At 33.4% G+C, this 19,429-nt stretch overlaps 1 protein-coding gene across 1 annotated transcript in view; it reads left to right on the top strand.

The window, feature by feature from the left end:
* Nucleotides 1-19,429, top strand: part of LOC122753697 (pleckstrin homology domain interacting protein) — a 181,192-nt gene that overhangs the window by 77,081 nt on the left and 84,682 nt on the right. Inside the window, 2 exon segments of the mRNA XM_044001307.1 lie at nucleotides 16,215-16,343; nucleotides 18,578-18,803. Of these exon segments, the coding sequence (XP_043857242.1) occupies nucleotides 16,215-16,343; nucleotides 18,578-18,803 (355 nt within the window).

The following is a 19,429-nucleotide window of genomic DNA, read 5'->3' as shown; positions in this document are numbered from 1 at the left end:
TTTTCTAACTACTGGCATTCTACATAGTGCAAAAGAAGTTTGTTTAAAATTGGCCCATACAGAAATAAACTTTTAGGCCTAAACTAGTTAGTAAACCCTTTTTCTTGGAGTATTTTGACTCCATAATTGTTGCTTTAACACTTTCTACTTCAGTAAATAAAGTGTTTATTTTCATCTTACACTGAAAACTTTATTGTGGAAAATTTTAATTAAAATCTTTGTCAAATTTATTTACTCAAAGCATTTTGTACTATGCCTACATGTTGTGGTTAGTAGTTTAGTTTTCAGTGTTCACTCAATAAATATAAACACATAACTATGGGTAAGACATCATTAGGTGCTGGGGCCAGAACTTCAAAAACGATACCATTTTTGCCCTCAGGAGAGCTTACATTCTACTGAATGACAATAATTGCATAGAATTCTATTTTAGTTTTCTCATTTGAGCCTCATAACTGTTAGGTAGCTGTTAAATACTCTTGTTACTTCCATTTTGTAGATGAAGAAATTGAGGCATTAAGAAGTTAAAGTGACTTGCCTACAGTTAAATAGCTAGTAAATTTCAGCTGTGGAAGTTGAATCTCACAGGTCTTCTATGCTTCCAAATCCAAGAACAAATGCAGTCTGTGTTATGCTGATGTTCCTAGTCTTAAACCTAGGAGTCTAAATTAACTATATGCACTTAAGTCATGTCATTAGAATGCAAGCTCTGGATTTTCTTATCAAGAGGGAAGGGTGCTTTTTTATGGTTTTGTGATTTATGTCTAATATTAAAAGGTCAGGTTAGCTAAATTCAGAGAGACTTTTCATCAGGTTGACTGCAGGGTGACTATTATTTGTTTATAGCAACTCTCCATGACTGTCTGCTAAATTTGATAGGATTTGCAGTCTGTATCATTGGGTGATGCTCACACAGACAAAATCATGGATCACTGAAGTATTAAAGTATATGACTACATTATACATGGATTTAAATGCCATCATTGCAAGGGCAAGGGGGAGGTTCTTGAATATCGAGTGAGAAAGGAGGTTTGAGAGTTTCAGAACATATAAATGGAGAGAGAAAGAGAGCAAGAGCGAGTAAGCAAGAGTGTGTGTGCATTGTTGTAATGGTAGTCGATGCTTATTAGAAGTGTAATACAGCAGATAGAGTACCAGGCCTGGATCAGGAATACTGATCTCCCCAAGTTCAAATCTGACCTTAGGCACTATCTGTATGACCCTGTGCAAAACCTTGTTTTCTTTAATCAGCTGGAGAAGGAAATGGCAAACTACTGCAGTGTCTGCCAAGAAAACCCCAAATATGTTCACAAGGAATTGGACATGACTGAAAAATGACTGAACAACAATAACCTAAAGATTTATATCCAAATTTTTTCTAATTTTCTGAATATAATCATAAAATTCAATTCAGTCTACTGAAGTATGAGTTATTTTTTAAATATGTTAAACCTCCATGTAGTAGATATTTACTTTTAAACCACATTTATGCATAAGATGTTTTGTACTTCCTCAAGTTAAGAGCTTTCTCTCCAGATTTCAGGTTAATTTCTGATTTAAATATTTTTGGTTTATTGTGGATCCCTGGGGCTCCATTTATAAATACCTTTATACAATAAATATCTATTCTTCTCTATAGCATGTAGAAAGCCTTCCTCCATTGGGATTATGTCAGGTCTTTTCATAGTTTAATCACTTTTTTAAACCTAATAGTCCTTTTTGTACTTCCTCAATTTAAGAAACGTTTTCTTTCCTTGAAAGTGGAGGAAGATATTCTATTTCAATTTTTAGAGTCATGACAAAGGAATTTTTAATACATTTAATTAAAACAACATACTCTAAATAATGCATTGTAAGATACCATAGTCGATGTAATTGGCAAAATTATTTCATAAAAATAATGTTTGGCTTAGATATTTGGGTAGTATAATGGCCATGAAAAACAGCTGTCCACCGATGAATTCTTGTTTCTGACCATTAAACACAATGAAAGTTGTTTCCTGCTAGTGAAATGGTCACTAAATAGTTAAATGGTAGGGGGTGAAAAAAGTTATAAGACATAGGGGTTAATTAATTTTAAAATGACAGTATGGTTTCACCTTGATGCTCATATGATAAGTGGTAGGGTTTGAGTCAAATATCCGTTTTTAAACTAATATTATAAGCTTTTTAAGAGGACTATTTTTTAAAAAGACTATTAATAGAACTTAAAAGCTTAAGAGTCATGAACTAGAGTGACCCTCAGGCCACAGTAGGCTCTTTAAATCCATATTTATGGCTTTTAGCTTCTCTACTAAGACAGTCTCTACCCTATTTCTGGTCCTCATCACCTCAATTAGACCATTACTGTATTTTCCTGACTTTTTTCTCTACATCTGGATTTTGCCTTCTCCAGTTCATCCTTCAAACAGCCACTAAAATGCTATTCCTAAAACATTTGATCATGTTACTCCCCTACTCAGAAATCTTTTACAGCTCCCTCTTGTTACCTCTAGGATAAAATACAAACTGATAAGCCTGGAATTTAAAGGTCTTCACATTTCCAGACCTACTTTATACAGTTTACTATTTCTGGTCAGTCTGAAATCTCTTCCTCATACATTAGAGTAAATCTCTAGCATCTGCTATTTTCCAAGTGAGCCCCTGTATATGTAATGCACATCTTCAGCAGCTCTTTGTAGAATTTCAGCCTTCTTTCAAAATACAGAACAGGTGTCACCTCCTTTATAGAACTTTTCACGAGAACTCTAGTAAGGCCTTTTCTCTCTTAAAATTATTTCATATATACTATGGAAGAACATTGGCTCTAGAGTTAGAGGAACTGTATTGAAGTCTTGCCTCTGATTCTTTCTACTTGTGTGGGCTCTCCAAGGGCCTCAATTTTCTTACCTATAAAATGAGGTTATTGAACTAGAAGGCCTCTGAGATTGCTTTCAGCTATAGATCACCCTGTGTTCTATCTTCCCATAAGCTCCTCAAGGGCTGGGACTGTTTTATTTTCTCTGCCTCTAGAACAGAGTAAGCAGTTAACTGTTTGTTAAATTGAATGAGGTTGTACCTATGGATTAACACATGTCAACTTGGTATCAACAATGTATATCTAGCCTTGGATTCAAGTAGAGTTTAAGTCTTGAAGCCCTCATGTTTTTATCAAAACAGTGCCCACACTAGAATGCCTTTATTGCTGCTGCTGTGCTTACCTTCCTACATATCATTCCTATCCTGATTTTCATCTCATCTCTCCTCTCTGGACCAGGCCCATGTCTCCTAAATTCAGTTTCTTCATTTGTAGAATGGGAATAAGAATAATAGTAGTACCTACATTATGGAGTAGTTGTAAGGATAAAATGAAATAATACATGTAAAGTGCTTGTATGTCTTAAAGCACGAGACAGTGTTCTTACTCCCAGATGAGAGAGTATATCTGGCAACCTCATATATATATACATATATACACATATACACAATATTATTTTAATACACTGTGGGAATTTTATAGAATAGCATATTACTGTTACTTTCTTACTTCACAGGAAGAAAATTATGAGCCTTTCTTTTCTTTGCCTCACAGAGAGGTGAGCTTAATTATATACTCTCAAAATAGGGAGCTCCCGCCCCCCTCCTTTTTAGCTTGTGCAATTGGGTACAAACAGTAGATGGAGGGTCAGGAGTTCAAATTCATCTTCAGATACTTACTGGATATAAATCAATCAGCCTATATCTGATCTGGTTTCATCATATATAAAATGGGTATAATAACAGCATGTACTTCCCAGGTGGTTGTGAAGATAAAATGAGATAATATTTTTAATATTAATATAGATGCTAACTACTTATTTATTGTATTTTCAGAAGGTTTTCCTGCACCATTTCATTAAAATAAGCACAAGGAGAAAACTCCTAGTATATACAGTGAGAGTAGAAAATAAAGAAAAAGAAGACACTAGACCCTACATTTAGCACACTGCCTTCCAGGGAGACATGGTTTGCATCAGAAGAGAAGGGCCCCCCTCTGTATACTTTGCGACAATAATCTTAATTACTTTGTTGGAAAAACTCAAAGAGGTCTTGGATTTATCCCTAAAATAGGGAGGGAGCTGTCGTGTTAAAGAATAAGCTAATGCATCTTGTAAATATTAAAATGTTAAATAATCATGGTAAAAATAAAATGGATCCCCAAATTTCTATCTGTTGAAGTAAACAAAAGATAAGTACAACTACTTCATTTTTTAATACAGTAATAATGAAATCACTAAACCAAGAAGACAAAGAACAGAAGAAAGAAAAAAAGTAATACTTAATAGTTAATTATGTTAACAAATATGTTTCTATGCATTTGTAAAAAATCTTCCTCATACTTAGGACAAGGGTAGGCAAATTTTTAAGGACAAAGAGCTGACTTTGAGCTAGTATTTTTAGACTATACATTTTTTACACACACACCAGATAAATGTATATACATGCTTATATGCACATATGTGTGTGTATATATAAACATGTATATTTGACAAGCATTGTTGGTATGAGATTATCCCTTAAAGAATATATTAAACCTATTTTTAAATGAGATGAAATCTTTTATTATTCTCTATTCCTTAAAGATTTCTGTTTCTTGTAAGAAAGAGAAGGGGTAGGGAAAAATCACTATGTGTTTTTTAAAATGAAGACTTTGAGCTAAATGAACTCTTAAAGCTCCTTCCAATTCTGATTCTGTGATCCTGTTCAATAAATAAAAAGCAAACACTTGATTGTAGGCAGTCCTGGCTAAGTTCAAAGAAGGTCATCACCATACGATGTCTGTGTCAGTAGAGGGAGGAAGATTGCCAAATTGAAATTATAGATTTGTAAACTATTGAAGTGTTTATTAAAGTGGTGTTTAGCACTCACAGCTACTTATTTCACAAAATTGAGACCTGAATACTCATTCCATTTCAAGTCTAATTTCTAACTCAGTCATGTTAAGTGGTGTTTATTTTCTGGGAGGGTGATTTCAGTTAGGACAGCGTCCTACTTTTGCTAGAACATTTTTAGAGACTTTTGTTTCTAGACTGAAGATACTTTGTCTTCCCAAATGTGGGCCCTAGACGTCCTTTGTTTTACCACCTTCTCCCTTCCTAAACCCAACCTTTTCTCAGCTGATTTTACCACTTTTTATAAAGGGCAAGTAAAATATTAAAACAACCACTTAAAATATTTAAGAATTTGATAAGTTTTTTGCTGGTGGAAGAAGGATTTTTTGTTCTTTTTCCATTACCATGGATATTTAATATAGAAAAGTATTGTTTTGTTTTTAGTCCCAAATAAATCATTTAATAATAGCTATTAGCAAAAAGTTTGGAATATTTAATAAAGTTTCTTTTAAACAAATTTTAGTCAAATCACTTTTTATCTTCTAGTAGAAAACCAATGTAGGGAAATATATAAATTTCTTCAAAATAGTAAAAGGCCTGTGTTTGATTCTTGACTCTGATACTTTCTATGTGGCACTGACCAAATCATTTTACTTTCTTTGTGAATAACAAAGAAAACTATGTGAAGTATTTTTGAAAACCGTAAAAAGTTCTATATGAATGACTTAATATTATCATTTTCATATTTGAATTTAATTTAATAACTTTACTACAGAGAAACATTCTTATTTCTTTCTTCTAGGGGTTCATTCCCTGTGTAATAATTCCTGTTTATGAATTACAAAAATAAATTAATAAACTATTATTTAATGATGTTAATGAATTTAAACCATAATATTCTGGTCCCACTTTTCTATAGGAATAAGTAACTTTACATTAAAATACTATTTCCCCAATTTTTATTATATTTAAATTTTATTAAAATGATTAGTTTATAACTAGTATTATGATAAGATATTAAGCCCTTTTTGTGGAACCCTTACGTTCTTATATTTGAAACTTTCTGGTTAGCCTAGGTGTGGAGGAGAACATGAAATTTCTCTTCTATCCTACTTTAACTTTTCCCTTGGCTCTGAGAACCTGAAAGTATTCCTGCATACTTTCTTCTAAAAACCATGATAGTGGTTTTTCAGTGGTCAGTTTGCACTATATTATCTCTAGTCATAAATATCCTGTAATTCTAAGTTCCACTATAGCTGTTTAACTGAGCAAATTTGTAAAGTATTTTGGCTGTATGAAGATATCTTTTATTATTTTGTCTAAGTGTGTCTGGATATAGTAACAAGTACCCTAAATTAGTTTGTTGCATCTTAGTCATCCTGAATGTCTCTTTGCTTTTATTATTTTGTACTGAGTTCTGTGGCCTTAACATGAAAACTGCAATTACTTGGTTTCAGCAGTACTTTGTTGTTGTTTTTGTTAAACTGGAAAAATAGAGGTTTTGGGATATAGGTAGAATTGTTAAACTTTTGACTAATAATCCACAAAATATCAGTACATTTAAAAACTGGTGGGGCAGCTAGGTGGCGCAATGGATAAAGCACCGGCCCTGGATTCAGGAGTACCTGAGTTCAAATCCAGCCTCAGACACTTTACACTTACTAGCTGTGTGACCCTGGGCAAGTCACTTAACCTCAATTGCCGTACCCAAAAACAAAAAACTGGTGTACAGGTACTTAAATAGGAATCAAACTGCATGGCTTTGTTGAATAACCAGAAGGCATTCTAGTCCTGTACCTGTTTGAAAGAAATATTGGGGACAAGTAACATAGGAATTACAATGTATTCTGACTCATCAGATAAAGTAGGTTTTGTGGTATAAAAAATAATGTAATTCGGGGCAGCTAGGTGCCGCAGTAGATAGAGCACCGGCCCTGGAGTCAGGAGAACTTGAGGTCAAATCCGGCCTCAGACACTTGACACTTACTAGCTGTGTGACCCTCGGCAAGTCACCTAACCCCAATTGCCTCACTAAAAAAAAAAAATTGTAATTTACTAAATGCTAAGATTGGAGTAATGTCGCATGTCCCCAAAACACATAATATATACTACAGATCCATGGGATAGAAGTAGAAATAGAAAAGGAGGAGGAAACAATTATTTTAAGCCAAACAAACATTAATCCTTTCCTTTTGGCTGGAGTACAAATAAAGGCAAAAAAAGAGCCCCTGCTTTCAAGAAGCTCATAGTATAACGGGAAAGGAAATGTTCAAACTAATATATACAAATAAGATAGACATGTATACAAGATAAATTGGAGATGTTCCCAGTAGCAAGGCCTTATCATTAATAGGGAACAGGAAAACCTTGTATAAGTAGAATTTTAGCTATGACTTGAAGCAATTCAGGAAAGGCAGAAGGACAGAGAAGAGGGAGAAAATTCCAGGTATGAGGAACAGACAATTCTGGGAGGTGGAAGATGGACTGTCTTGTGCAGGAAACCACATGGAGGTCACTAGGCCATGATCACTGAATTACCAAGTACTTGGGAGATGAATAAGATGTAAGAAGATGGGAGGGTGTTAGCTCATAAAGGACTTTGAAAACCAAATGGAATTTTGTATTTAATCCTGGAGATGATAGGGCTACTAGAGTTTATTGAATAGATGGTAACTAAGAGGGGTGGGGAGGAAGAGTCCAAAATGTTCTCCAGAAAGGTTGAGGGGCCTGGGGAAGAGGCAGAAATCTGGAAAGAAGAGACCTGTGCCAGTGCAAAGTGGGATATAAGCCTTAGAAGAAAGTAGAGACTTTTCTCTCCTTCTGGTCTATCCAAAGTAGTAAGGAATTAAGATATTATATGCCTGGATAGAGCACCAGTCCTGGATTCAGGAGTACCTGAGTTCAAATCTGGCCTCAGACACTTAACACTCACTAGCTGTGTGACCCTGGGCAAGTCACTTAACCCCAATTGTCTCCCCCCCCCCCCAAAAAAAAGATATTATATGCCATCTTCTCCCAACCATTGTCTAAGTTATGCAAAACTGGAGTTCTTAACTTTTTGTGGCATGAACCCCTTTGACATTCTGACAAAGGCTATAGGCCCCTTCTCAGAGTGTTGTCTTAAAAAAATAAAAGGAAAGATCACTCAGAGATTAGTGAAAATACAAAGCAGTTTCTTCTCTGTCCACATTTGTAGGCTACTTGAAATTCATCCCCAGACCCTAGGAAAGAACCCCTGCTCTAAGAGGCCTAAATTGGTTTTTGTGATCAGATTAGGCCTAAGAGATTAGATTTCATATAATGTCAGGTATTTTCTCTCTCCTCTCCTCATTGCCCCATAACATGTCCTTGCTATATGTAGTTGCTGGTGCCTGAATTTTCTTTATAAAGAGAAAATACTTTTTTTCCCCTCTGTTAGAGACAATAGGCTTAAAATGCTGGTTGGCAGAGGTTAATATTACTAAGTTAATTTTTTTTTAAGTGTAAATTACTTTATCACATCTAGGTTTTGATTGTTGAAAAGGGATTAAGAGTAAGAAGGCATACCTGAAAAATGGGGGAATTTGTCTGATAGAAACGAAGAATGGAGAGGAAGCTGCAAGAAGACGAGCTTTGGAGACTAATTTGCTGTCAAATGGAAGCTGTGCACACTGAACTGTTCTTGTAATAAAGCTGCAAAGGCAGTGAGCTCTGCTTTAGATAAAAGATTCTTTTTTGGTATTTGCTTTTTTAAAAAATAGATTAGGTTGGACTTTAAGGATCTTCATTCTCAGGGGATTTGTTAATTGAGGTATTACTACTGTAAATATGACTTATGTAGTTTTTAAAAATATATAATCATTTTTTAAAAAGAGTCAAAATTCCCTCCTCAGCACCAATTCGTTTGCTAAGACTGATGAATTAAAAACTAAGTCTGTTAGGAAATTTGAGAGACTTGTATCATAAAATAATTCCCAAATAAATATGTGTGTGTGTGTGTGTGTGTGTGTGTGTGTGTGTTTTCCTTTTCCATCTCATGTTACAGATGAGGAAACTGAGGCAAGTAGGGTGTGGTGACTTGTCCAGGATCACACAGCTAGTGTCTGAGGCCAGATTTGAACTCATGAGTCTTCTCAGTTCTAGGCCCTGCACTCTATCTACTGCACCACCCAGCTTCCCATATACATTTGTGTGTAGATAGATAGGATAGGATATGATAGACAGAGATGCAGCCATATATGAATTTGAAGTCAGTATTCTATTAAGTTGCTACTAATAGTATATGTACATATTATCTTTACTGAGTTAACTATATTTCACACATTCATCCTGATGTAATCTAATAAAATTGAAAGTAAGGCAGGTATAAGTTTTGTAAATGTTAAAGTCAATGGCTTGCCCCAAGATCAGATTGCAGATCTGTGGGAATATGGCTAGTTGTTAAGAGGATGAAGAGTTTTTTCTAGGAATAATTAGCTTTAAAATGTGTTGTTTATCTTGAGTTGAAATTGAAAGCATTTAAAGTATTATTCTTCAAAGGGTAACATCTAAGTATCTGACAAAGGGAATGTAACTCAGTAGAAATCTTAACATAGTGCTTGGTTTAGTCCTTTTATTCCTTATAATGGTGGCTATTTGCTTTGTAAATAAGTTTAAAAAGAAACTAAACTGTAAATTGAATAGTGCTATATCATTTCTTATTAAATGAAATAGGGGTAAAACTTACTTTAATACTTCAAAAGATCCATGATTCCATTGGTGTAAGTGGGAAAACAAAAGCTACACGAGTAATTTGGGAAGTGTTCAAATTTCTTGATAGTAGGCCATTTTATAGTCAGTACTAATATGCAGTAATTAAAATATGGTCTATGATTTCTCTAAATTTATGTGTGCTATTATTCAAGGCAGAATTTTATTACCTGCATATCTAATTTTGGTTTTTTAATTATGGACTTTTGATATACATGATATGACAGGATTTTTATTCAAAGATGGTACTGCTTCATTTTCTTTGTCTCATGGGTGAATTCCAAATAACATTTTTTATTTCTTTAAAAATATATTTTAAATTATTTTTGTAATTGTTCACTTAACCTTTCTTTTACTTGAGATTATTTTATAAATGTTCCAGTGTCCACTAATCCAGAACAATGAGTTTCTCCTTGCAACGTGTCGATCAAGCAGAGGCTGCCAATCACCACTCAGAATTTTTGCACCTGCACACTTCTGAAATTGCCATGTTCTCCAGTGTGTCCTCTACTTTAATTTCAAGTGTTTGACTACTATAGTTACGTAGATAAAGAAAGTATATTTTGAAAACCCCAACTTTTAAAATCATAGGTGCAAGGTTATTCTTTCTTCTCTATATTTAGGTAGTCTAGTTATATACATGCTAATCTCACATTGTGAGAGGCCTCTCTGATGATTTCAGGTTCTTCATCTCATTTCTTCTCAGGAAAAGAAAAGTTTCTTTTGAACACAAATTTTAGACTCCTAATGACATGCCAGGTTTCCAAGATAATCTAGGTTCTATACACAAAAATCTTTCAGACCAACAAAACACGTTGAAATGTTTAGAGAAATATTTGATACTGCCATCTTTCTCTGCCATATTGTATTTGACAGCAGTTGTATTTATTAAATATTTAGTGCTCAACAGTTCTTAGATATGCATTCTTAAAAGATATCCAAAATAGATTCTACGGTAAACCATTTGTTGAAGAAAGCCTTCTAAGTCATGATATCAGTTATTTTAGTTATCCTTAAGATATTTATTAAATGACTACTTTGTATTGGCCATTGTGCTAAGTACTAGGGGAAATAATAAAGGTATGTAAAATATATTAGTGCCTTCTGGGAGTTTCAGAATCCAGTTAAGGAGATAAGAAATGAAAACATAATTAATGATGCAAGGGATTATCAAAATGCCAACTGATTGAAAAAGTAAGTATTGGAAAGAGTTTCAAGGGAGAAAAAAATCATTTTAGGGTGGGAGTATTAGGAATGAATATGTGCAGCAGTTAGTGTTTAAAATGGTCTTTCCAGAGGAGTGTAGGATTAATTACGTAATTTGGAAAGTAGGGAGAAGTGGGCGTTGTAGGCATAAAAATTATTAAGTGAAATTGAAGTCAGGAGAGTAGATGTCCTGGAATGGAAATTGTGTAGGGATTTAGTGGGAAATATGACTAGAAAAAAGACTAGATATTTAATAAATGATTATTGATTGATTGATTGGGGACAGTTTTTTGAAGGCATTCAATGTCAAATTAAGGAGTTTGATTTGATACCACGAAGGATTTTTAAATGATTTTGAGCAACATAGTAGCTCATAGTGGCATCATAGTGATAATGCTAATATTTTAAGAAAATGAATCTGATAGCTTTTAGCACGGACCAGAAGTGAATGAATTGGAGCAGGGAAGGCAAATAACAATCTAGACATTAGATAATGACTTCTTTGGCTAGTCAAAGTAGCAATGCAAAGGAAGGGGAGGATACAAAAGAAATTGTGAAGGACAAATTGATAGAACTTGGTGACTGATTGGATGTGTTGGACAGAGAGAGGAATCATTTCCATAATTCAAGCCTCAGAACAGTTAGGGTTTTATTAACCAAATAAGGAAGTTAAAGAGGTAATTTGGAAATTTTTAGATGCATATTCAGTTTGAGGTAACAACAGCAGGGCATCTAATTAGAAATGTCTCATTTGGCAAATGGGCATAGGTCAGGACTAGGTATTTTTATTAGTGGTTAGTGGAGTTCTTTTTACCTTTGTTCAGCGTATTAGGCATTTGACTAATTATATGCTTTATTTTGAAAACATGCACAAATAATCCAGAAATGTCGGTGGTTCCTTGTGCTTTAGTTTTGGGTTGGAAAGATACCATATTTATATTTATATGGTATTATAGAATATTAGTTTTATAATAGTGGATAATGGCAAAACATACTTTTTATCTTATCAATTGTAAGGAATCAGTTTTTGTATAGCATTTTCTTACTGAAATCTAAACCCAATTGTAATAAACCTTAGGATATCATTTTGTATAAGAAAAGGCTTTTAAAGAGTAGTTATGGGGCGGCTAGGTGGCGCAGTGGATAAAGCACCAGCCCTGAAGTCTGGAGTACCTGAGTTCAAATCTGGCCTCAGACACTTAACATTTACTAGCTTTGTGACCTTGGGCAAGTCACTTAACCCCATTTGCCTCACACACAAAAAAAAGAGTAGTTATTTTCTCAGTTCAGTTTTCTGTCATTCCCTCAGGATGTGCTTTTGCTTTCCTTAATACAATGGCAATTTCATTTGAGAATTTTCAGATTTTTTCCCCGCCTAAAAGTTAAAATAGCAGGGTAGCACCATTTCCTTGAGAGATTCATTAGATAAAATAATTTTAAGAAAAGAAACAGCAATTTCTGAAATGGTCTTTTTTTTTAATAGGAAAATCATTTTAACTATCCCAGATTTCACTTTCTCTTTTTTTCCCAGAATTTCTTAGTCCATAGTCTTTAGACAAATAATTTCTTACAGGTTATATATAGTTCAGTCCTCTGGCATTATATTGTCAATCTTACGCTTATGCTTTATCTTACATTTACATCTCTCCAGTTTTTCCCCATTTTCCCTTTCTTCTTTGAAAATTATCCAACATTTTACTTAGGCTTCATAAGTATAAGATATTTTTAGTTGATTGTATTGTTTTCCTTGTCAGCCAAAATCAACAGTTCCACTGAAATTCTCTCTCCAAGCTCTGTCTTGGGGGTCATCTTTATTTTGATTTTTAGAAATTGTATCTTTATTCTTTTCATTAAAGCTGTTTCTAATTTCTTGCATTATCTTCAGAATTCTTCTTTTAATTTCAGTTTCCACTAAAAATTAACACCTATGTTTACCAACTTGTCTATAATTTTGCAGCATCCCTTTTCTTATCTATTAAAATTATCTTCCTCATCATTTTATTGCTGTGTTTATTCCTTTTCTTTCATCTGGATAATTCTTACTTTTAAAGCATTTACTTATTGCTACTTCTCTTTGAAATTTATTCACATCTTTGTTTAACCGAATTCCTTTTATGTTCAGCTTTTTATAATGGAAGGGGTAGAGGGGGGGTATCTTTTTGAATATGATCTTTATTCAGAAATCTGTAAAATGACATATACAAATATTTTAAACTTTTAGAGGATAGTAGATAACCAAAATTTGCTTTGAGAAATAGTTACATAGCATAATGTAATTTTCTGCCTTTTTGCTTTGTACCCATTCTATAATAAGCTTGTGCCACTAGAATAATTGGTAAATTTTTCAGTACTTCTTTTTCGAGAGCTCATGCTACCTATTTTATGAATGATTCAACCCTATGGTTGACTAAATATATTTTAATGTGATAATGATTTTTAAATTGTTATGCAAATTAATGAAATTGATCTCATAACTCATGGGAGTTATATACATTACTTCATCTTTTTTGTAGTAAATTTGATTTCATAATATTTTGATCATGGAAGGTTATGTGAACTGTATAAAAGATTTCCTTTTTTAAAAATAAATCTATCCTCATTTTACTGACTTTTAAAAAATGAAAGCCAAAGTGGCTGTATGTAGTTAACTTTATAGGGAAGGAAAAATTCTACTATGTGGTAATAAATAAATTTTACTACCTTTAAATTAGCCCTCTGTAGTACATTATCTATGCTTCACAGAGAAATTAATAAAAATGACCTAATTATGTAAATATTAAATGTAACTTTGGCAATTATATAAAATCTTAAACAGATTCTTAGAAACACTTTCAAATAATGATTATTCCATCCCATTAAACTTAGGTAGAATTTCCCTTCAGTGCTGCTCCCCACCAAAGAACTTAATTTGTGTTGTCTTGGCATATGATGGTCACTTTTGTGTTAGGCATAAAATTACACTAAGACAATGGAATGAACCACATTAGAATGTTTTGGCATTGATTCCCAAGACCAATAAGAAGTTCACTTTTGTCACATACACACTTCCATCTAACTTTAAGAAATTTTTAATTAGCTGTATGTTTGGACAGAGGTTAGCATTGATGTTTTATTTAAACAATATTGAAAAGACCATATTATGTCCATAAATTGAAAGATATTGGTACTTAATATTTTCTGTCATTTCCATGTGCATTGATTTTACTCTTTTTATTAGATGTTTCCCCCCAATAATTGTTTTTAAACATTTTGACATTAAAACACCGTTTTCATACTTGATATAGCATTTATTTTTTCTAACCTCTGATAACATTTAGATCATGAGAACTGTAAATTTTCTAATATCTGATAACAAAAAGCCATGGAAACATTGATGTGAATAGGCTTAATTTATTATTTTTTAAAATTGATCTGCTGGCAAGGCAGGTGATGAGACTGAGGAAAATAATGTTTGATCAGAATATGAATGGAGTATTCTCAGTTCATTTATTTATTATGTAGAGTAGGGCTCTACTTAAAAAAAATTGTACATGTAGACAAACATTTGTTTACCTTTAATTCACAGTTAACAATTTTTTATTAGGCTTGGAATTTCAACCATATAAATAAAGGACTTTCCAAAATCATCAATTCTCCTTGTAGTCTTTACTATCTGGTAAATGTATATCCATAAGTAATCTTTTGTGTTTGTTTGAATTAATAATCTTTTAAAAACCTTAACATGGGGCAGCTAGGTGGTGCAGTGGATAAAGCACCGGCCCTGGATTCAGGAGGACCTGAGTTCAAATGCGGCCTCAGACACTTGACACTAGCTGTGTGACCATGGGCAAGTCACTTAACCCTCATTGCCCCGCAGAAAACAAACAAACAAAAAAACCTTAACATGCACTTTGGAATTTACCTGGGACATTCTTGAAAGAGATTTGAAATTTATCTAGCCTATATTCCTTCATCTTCTTTAGTTGGTACCATTTTCTTATGGCAAATCTTGATGTAAGATAGACTTCAGGAAGATGCTTGATTTTCTTTGAAATATATTTGTATCTTAGCGGAAATCTCAAAAATTTTTGTTTTCATTATCACCACTTTTATTAAGCCATTCATATATGCACGTTTCTATTTAAACCAGTGAAGAACAGTTTGTCTCTTTTCTCTTTATGCTCTTTATTAGTTTTCTTTTTTCTTTCATTCTTTTCCCTTTTTTTAGTGAGGTTTACCTGCATAGGCTTTATTTCTGTTACCTGTTTGATTCCTTAGCTGGAAACCTTTCTTTCTAGAGCCACAGATCAAAATGTGAGGTAGTGTTCTTGAAAAATAAAACTTACTCTTCTTTGTAATTATAGTCACATAAATGCATTAAAGACTATCTTTATTCTTACACTGAAACAATCTGCAATGAAGGAAATATTTGTTATTCTAAAAATTTTAACTATTATAAGTTTTTAGTTTCCCAAGATCTCAGCAGGATACTGTTATTAAAAATCTGTTTGTTCTGGATCAGTGGATACCGGAACAAAGAGAAGGTAATTCTTACCTGATAATGTGTTTGTGTTCCGATTCTGCTAATCCAGAAATCTCTACACTTCTGCTCCCCAACAATTTGTTGAAAATCATCCTTAGTTGATATTGGTTAGGGAGTGACCTCCCTGTTTTAGTTGTTTTCTACAGTTCAGCCTTTAGATATGCCAGAGAGAGGGTAGACTTTTTACCTTTTTCAGAACACTGCTAAAGAAGTTTTCGACGGGGAATGTAGTCTGAAGAAGCACTGAGAGCAAAAAAATTCAGAGTGGTGATTGGCCACCTCTGTTTGATTGACAGGTTGCAGGGAGAAACCCATTCCTTCTGGATTAATGGAACTGGAAAACAGAAAACAATTATCAGGTAAACATCTTTTTTTTTAACCTTTGAAATTCACCTTTTAAAAGATATCAGATCACCCAGTAAATTTTATTACCAAAACATTGTGAGTAGATTTTTTTTTTTTTTACAAGTGTGAACCACAGTGTCTGGTGAACATTGACTTCTCTCTACTTCCTAGAATTGTCCAAATCACTACAGTTGCTAGAAGTTTTCAGCCTTGGCAGAAAAGCCAGTGATTAAAAGGAGACAGATTAAATCCCAGAAGCAGTATTTTCAGATCTGTGTTAAAGGTGATGAGTAGAATTCTGTGGGGGGAGGGAGAGTGTTCTTTTATTACTGGATTGTTCCAATTCTATGGCTAAATAGAATGCTTTGTTTTCCAGGGCTAACAATCTAGCACTTTTCATGAATATTCATGTATTATTAAATGTATTGTTTAACATTGAAGTTACTTGCTTATCAGTTCATTTAGTATATACATTTATAGATCTTTATCATAAAGCTTTAGTTATAAAGTAGTAACCAGTTTATTAAAAAACATTTATTGATTCTCAAATGAATATATTTCAGATTGAAGGCCAAGGACATGGAGCAGTATTTGACTGCAAATGCTCTCCTGATGGTCAGCATTTTGCATGTACAGACTCCCACGGGCATCTTTTAATTTTTGGCTTTGGCTCCAGTAGCAAGTATGACAAGGTAGAGTATAATGTATAATGAACAAAATACATTCTTTCTTTCATATACTCCATGAATGTTTAGAAGTGTAAATGTTTTGTAGGCAAATTCAAATGTATAGAAATGTGACAAAACGTGGAGCATTCATTTTAAATAGTTACAAGTGGTTTTTCTTTTTCTTTTACTTAAAGCTGAATTGCTGTCAAAAGATTCTAAGTAATGTCATTAAGGTGAAATTTAGTAGAGCCTCAAGTCATCAAACTCTAACTGTGACTGACTCTGGGTTGAAAATTCAAGACTCAGTCTTTTTCTTCATCTGTAAAATAGGGATAATAATTTTTCGTTGTTGTTTATTGTGTCTTGACTCTTCATGACCCCATTTGGGGTTTTCTTGGCAAAGATACTGGAATGGTTTGCCATTTCCTCCTTCAGCTCATTTTACACATGAGGGAACTGAGGCAGATGGGGTTAAGAGACATTTCTCTGGGTCACACAAGCTAGTGTCTGAGGCCAGATTTTAACTCAGGAAAATGAGTATTCCTGACTCCGGGTCTACTGTGCCACCTACCTGCCCAAGGGATAATAAAAGTATGTATAGCATTGTCTTGAATATCAAATAAAATAATGTATTATAGCACTTTGCAAACCTTAAAATGCTTTATACTATTTAGAAATTTGAGGAACTCCAAAAAAAGTAACATTAAATTTTCCTTGAAATGTCAATGATGGCATATTAATTTTTAGAAAGGGTTTTTGACTACTGACTGCATTTCAGATTTGAGAAGAGATACTGCAAGTCTTTTATTCCTCCCAAGGGTACTTAATCACTTCCTCCATTTAGTCAGTTCAGTTTAACAAATCAATGAACATTTATTATATTGTCTTCTATTTATAAATAAGTTTCTGGATATGACACAGGCCTTGCTCTCAATCAAATGGAACCAGGAAAAGCTTTGTAAGGAAGAAAATGTCAGGAAATGAAAGTACTATCTGAAATTGGAACTTGAAGTAAGGGAAGATTTTTAACCTTTAACAAGATTTGGATCTGAGTAGAGGCATAAAGATGGGAAGAACAGGACATAGGGAATAGTCTAGTTTGGCAAATAGTGAGGAAATACAGAAGTTTTTAGAATAAAGGAGTGATATCTTCATGCTATACATTTGGTTTTTTTTTTTTTTTTTGGTTTTTTTTTTGCGGGGCAATGGGGGTTAAGTGACTTGCCCAGGGTCACACAGCTAGTAAGTGTCAAGTGTCTGAGGCCGGATTTGAACTCAGGTACTGCTTAATCCACTGCGCCACCTAGGGCCCCCCCCCCATGCTATACATTTGGAATATTTATTGAGGAAGCAGTGTAGAAGATGGGTTGAAGGAAGGAAATAGGTAAAAGACAAGGAAAAACAGGAGATGATCTAGGCAAGAAGTTTGTGTGTGTGTGTGTGTTCAGAATTATTATTGTTAAAGTAGTATATTTGTACATTAGAGGAAAATTCTGATACATTCAAAGTTAAATAGCGTTTCTTGGAGTCACAAGAATGTAGATGCTAAATTTTTTCTTCAAATTTAACTTATCTGTCAGCACTATGGAATGAAATCTCCATATTGTTTGGGAAAACAATCTGGTTTGAATTTGAAGTGATCAATTTTGAATTATTATTGCTTATAGATTAAAGGCCATAGAGTAGTGAAAAGAATGCTGGATCTGGTTAACCCCTGGATTTAAATCTTGCCATTGCTACTTAGTACCTTTGTGTGACTGTATACAAGTCACTTTGCTGGGCCTTTGTTTCTTAATTTCTAAAATGAAAGTACTGGGGTAGGTGTCATTAATGGCCTTTTCAGCTCTATGTTTATGATCCTATGAATTCCTGGGACCTTCTTAAATTATTTAGGATTTATTGTTTTCATTATTATAAATTTTAATTCCTTTTGATTTTTTTCTCTCGATATTTCCACTATTATCTCTTACTTTGGCTACCAATATTTCATTTATTCTTTTCTTAAGAATAATTATGTATATTATTAACATAGATTGAAGTGTTAACAGAATGATACATTTTAGCATTGGCTTAATAAGCATGTAAACCAGATGCTTAATAAATGTCTGAATGATTATAATTCTGGATTCAACAAGACTATTCCATTGTCCTTTTGTTATTTTTCAAAATTATAAAAATGTCAAATTAATTAAAAAATGAAATAGAGATCTTTTTTTCCCCCTGCATCCTGCCATATCTATTGGTTTATCTTTTTGCAGATAGCTGATCAGATGTTCTTTCATAGTGATTATCGGCCTCTAATCCGTGATGCCAATAATTTCGTGTTAGATGAACAAACTCAGCAAGCACCCCATCTCATGCCTCCCCCATTTTTAGTTGATGTTGATGGTAACCCTCATCCATCAAGATATCAGAGACTAGTACCTGGTCGTGAGAACTGCAGGGATGAACAGCTTATTCCTCAGATGGGAGTAACATCCTCAGGTAGGTGCATGCTTGATTTGTAAACCAGAATAGTAGGATATTTTCATAGTTACCCAGATTATTTCAAATTTGTATTTTTAAAATTATTCTAACTAACTGGTAAATTAAAAGGACACATTTTAAATTATCCAATTTTAAGGTCTTTGGATTATGTCAAGGATATATGATTTGATTAGGAGCAGTTTTGAGAGTTTTAATATAGTAATTTTGCTTCGTATCCAGTCATGGTGCATAACATTTTTATAATTTTGAGACATTTTCAAAAAATTATATTTAGAAACAAATCAACACATTTGACAAAAATAGAAAATTTTAAAACAGTGAAATTATAAAAATTCAAAAATGTTGCTTAGAAAATAATTTTATTGATTATCAATTATAGTCACATGTAGAAAAATCTTTCCCCAGTATCCCTTTTTTACTCCATATAATTTCTTCTGCTAATGTGTGTTAGAATCAAGACTAGAATATATCTCTTCCTGAAGGTAATGCTATCCTACTATCCTTTCATTCCACATCTCATACTGCCTATTTGAAATGAATTGGTCACTTACTTCACAGTGCCTCCAAGATACTCTGAGACCATAATTTATAGATGAATCCTGAACCGCATTGATCAAGGAAGT

The sequence above is a fragment of the Dromiciops gliroides genome, chromosome 4 (genome assembly GCF_019393635.1).
Source record: "Dromiciops gliroides isolate mDroGli1 chromosome 4, mDroGli1.pri, whole genome shotgun sequence".
Lineage (NCBI taxonomy): Eukaryota > Metazoa > Chordata > Mammalia > Microbiotheria > Microbiotheriidae > Dromiciops > Dromiciops gliroides.
The sequence above is the reverse complement of the archived record's forward strand: the minus strand, read 5'-3'. Positions and strand labels throughout refer to the sequence as shown.